General features: G+C 46.2%; 1 protein-coding gene across 1 annotated transcript in view; it reads left to right on the top strand.

Annotated features, from left to right (window-relative positions):
* The first annotated feature begins 380 nt into the window (after positions 1–380).
* The window catches only part of Adnp2 (ADNP homeobox 2), a 22,769-nt gene continuing 19,553 nt past the window's right edge, over positions 381–3,596 (top strand). Inside the window, 1 exon segment of the mRNA XM_026783565.1 lies at positions 381–594. Coding sequence (XP_026639366.1) covers positions 593–594 — 2 coding nt within the window. The 5' untranslated portion in view covers positions 381–592.

Here is a 3,596-nt window from a genome sequence, read left to right as displayed (position 1 = left end):
GTCCTCCCCGCGGCCCACCCGCCGTCCGCTCCCGGGTCCGCCCCGACGTCCCCACTGCTGTCCGCGGCGCTGTCCCCACCGTGGCCCGCCGCGCCGTCGCTCCCTCAGTGTCTTCGGAACCCCGGACATTTTAGTGCGCGGCTCGGGTCCCCTGCGCGCCCCTCTCGCCGGTCACGTGGGAGCGGGGCCGTTCTGGGGAGGGGGTGGGGAGGGGCGGGGGCAGGGGACGGGGAGGACGCCCGAGAGGACCGAGCGGGGAGCGGGGACCTGCGGAGTCCCGGCACCGGGGACAGAGACCGGGGATGGATGGGAGGGGGCGGGGCAGGGAAGGGACGCCGGGCGTGGCGTGAGTGCCAGGGAGGGAAGGGAGGCTGCCGGGCCGGGCGCCCCTCTGCGGCCCTCGGGGATCCAGCTGAAGCCCGAGGATTGGCTAGTCGGCGAGGATGGCGGGATGCAGGGCAAGACCGTGGTCACATCTGAAGCGCCGTCTTTTCTCCCGAAGCAGAGGCGGGCTTAACGCACTGCCGAGGGCAAATCGATGTCTCTTCATCCATGATACTGCCGCATTCGTGACTTGATACGTAGATTCCGAATGTAAAATTTAACTTTGCATCTGCCATTTTAGAGTGATAGAGGTAGATTTTATTCACACGATTGCTGCAAAGGTTTGGCCTAAGAACATTTTAAAGAAAAAGCAAGTGCATTGTAAAGCAGCTCATACTTTTTGTAAATATGCTTGAGTTTGAACCAAAACTCGATTTGAGTGTGGTGCTTAAATACAGATAACCTACATTGTAGTTTGGGACCGATGGAACCTTTTTGCCTGAAGGGTTTTTATCAGTTAATTGGTCGCTTGGACCGGTCCTGTCTGATGTGGGAATGTGAGACAGCGTATGTAAAAAGTAGTTATGGAAAGTGCGACGTTCAGCTCGGGTTGGAAGTAATGCGTATGCATATTGACTATGGTGGTGGTGGCCACATACCAATGTTTTGGGTAGGTGGAGGCCCTACTTAGAAAATAGCCTTGACGCAGTGGTCCTTAGGCATAGATCTGTGCTTAGAAAGGATAGGCAGGAAATGAAGTCATTTCAGGCTATTTTGGGCATCTAGGAAAGAGAGGTCTGGATCATTGACTTTAGGGGATAGCAGTCAAGGCAGTTTTTAGCTTGAAGTTGGCTTGGAATTTTGACGGTGCCGTTTTAATTTGAAACCAAGTTTGCAAATGTACTGTTGCTGCGTTGGTGGTTTTCTGTACTCGGAAGGTAAAGCTTAGCTTTTCCACACTGTACCCAGAGCCTTTGGCTGTGCTGGCCTGCTATTTAGAGAAAGTGGATTGATGAAGGTCAGGTGACTAGAAAGGAGTTTCCCTGTGAGTTGAGCCAGACTTTTTGAATTACAATGTTTGGAATTTGCTGAAAGGAAGCCCTGTGTCCTAATAGTGGGGGCATTTCACGTAGTTTTTCCGTGTATATTACAGTAAACCAAACGACGAGTGATGGTTTACTAGTGTTGTCATGTTGACAGCTGCTCATGAAGTAAATTCCTTGCAGGGTTTCACAGGTGGAGACAGCTGAAGGCCAGAAAGGTGAAGTGATTGGCTAAGTTTACCCAGCTATAAAGTGCTCAGGCTGATTTCCCCCAGGAGAAATCTCCAAAACCTGTGCTGGTGACCATTGCTGTGTTCCCACTCAAGATACATCATTTTGAAAATTGGATTTTATAGGAACTGAGCTGTTTTTTGTCTTAAAAGGATTATCATATGACCATTCAAAAATATATTTTTAAATTGTGTGTGTTCCTGTGTGTTGGCATGTGCATGAGTGTAGGTGCTTGAAGAGAGTAGAGTGTCGGGTTCCCTGTAGACAGGGGCTGTGAGCCAACCAACATGGGTGCTGGAACCCAGACTTGGCTTCTCTGCACGAGTAGTACATGCACTTCCGCATTTAGCCATCTCTCCAGCCCCCTGAATATTTCTTTCTCACTGCCTAAACATGAGCTGAACGAGGACAACCATAAATATAACTAAAGTGGATGGGGAAGTGAGGCCTCTGCATAAAGAACTACAGACTACTAAGGAATGCAGAGAGTGGGAGAAAGTCTTCCTCAGAGACAAGCACACTGATTGTCAGTCCTGAAAACATACATAAAGTAACATTAGACAGACCGAGCAAGTTGTATTTAGTAATATATATGCATATACATATATGTATGTAACAACAGTAAAAAATGCAACAGTTTGGAAAAGCAAGGAGTGGAATATGGGAGGGTTTAGAGAGGGGAAAGGGAAGAGAGAAATAATGTAATTATAATACCAAAAAATAAAAACTATCAAGTGCACATTTTTTCAGAATTATCTTTAAGTGGGCATGATAAAGCAATAAGAGGAAATGTCACGCAGGAGTTGGATATTTTGAGGTATTGCAGTTTCTGAGTTCCTGTGTACAGGTGGGTCAGGAAGCTCAGTTGACTGATGAGCTAGCTACTCTTTCCAGTGGTGAAGAGGATATGCAGATGTGAAAACCACACCATTTCTCCTTAGGTAATCCAGTGGGCATTCTGTATGAGATCTTGTATTTTAGGATGGGTAAATGTGTGGCTAGAAGTCATCTTCGCCTCTCCAGAGTGATTGTTTACAGTAGCCCAAGGATGTTGGAAGGGCTGCTTGCACATTGCAAAGCTCCTGTAATTGCCTGTTCATTTCTTGTTTTCCTAAAGCAGATAGTTGTAACACAGGGAAACTCTTTTCTTTTAAAATAAAGTATTAGTGTGCTTAGTTTTCGGAAACCACAATAACAGTGAAGGAATTGGGCCAGGGGTGCACTTTTAGCGGAGAATGAAAAGTTCTGGTTCAAAATGAAAGGAAAAAGCCCTGACAGCTTTTGGCCCCATTCCCAAGCCGTGAGCAAGTATCCACAGAACCTGCTGAAAACTTGCTGGGTCACCTACAGCCTCATTTTATGATCCTGTGCTGAGAGTCTCCTAGTCTCTAAATGCTGTCACTTCTGAAAGTACCCAGGACCTGGATCCCTGCTTGCCAGACCTGGAAAGAAAGAAGAGCATGTCTGCTGTGGGACTTGACACTGTTCTTTGCAAACTGTGAACTTAGCTTTCTTGTTTAAGATGAGTGGATGGGGCAGAACCCAGCCTTTGGAGAATGAAAAGCCCTAGAAGATAATAGTGAAACTTGAAAGGAAGTAGAAGCTCATTTGAGAGAGCAAGTGAACAAATGACCAAGGTGTTGTTGGTTTTTTTTTTTTTTTTTTTGTTCTGCCTTACTCTGGTTGATGTGGTCAATCTGGCCTTCCTAGTGCTGTTTTGAATTGCATTATTGAAGTTTCTGATCGTGCTTTTGATAGTGTACTTTTGAAAATGCATTTTATTTAGAAATTTTATTTTTATTTCATGTTTTTTAAATGTCCTGTTTTGCACTGCTAATAGTCCCTAAAGCTCTAAGACAGCCTTTCCTAGGTAAAAGATCTGACAAGAAACTGGCTTTGAATTGGTTCACTCCAAACGGTCTTCCTTGTTAATCTCTAACAAGTTCCTTCCTCTGCCCCCTCCCCTAGTTCGATTCCTCTACCTTCAGTTTTTAACTT

The sequence above is a fragment of the Microtus ochrogaster genome, chromosome 18 (assembly GCF_000317375.1).
Source record: "Microtus ochrogaster isolate Prairie Vole_2 chromosome 18, MicOch1.0, whole genome shotgun sequence".
Taxonomy (NCBI): Eukaryota; Metazoa; Chordata; class Mammalia; order Rodentia; family Cricetidae; genus Microtus; species Microtus ochrogaster.
Note: the sequence above shows the minus strand (reverse complement) of the source record. Positions and strands in the feature narration are given on the sequence as shown.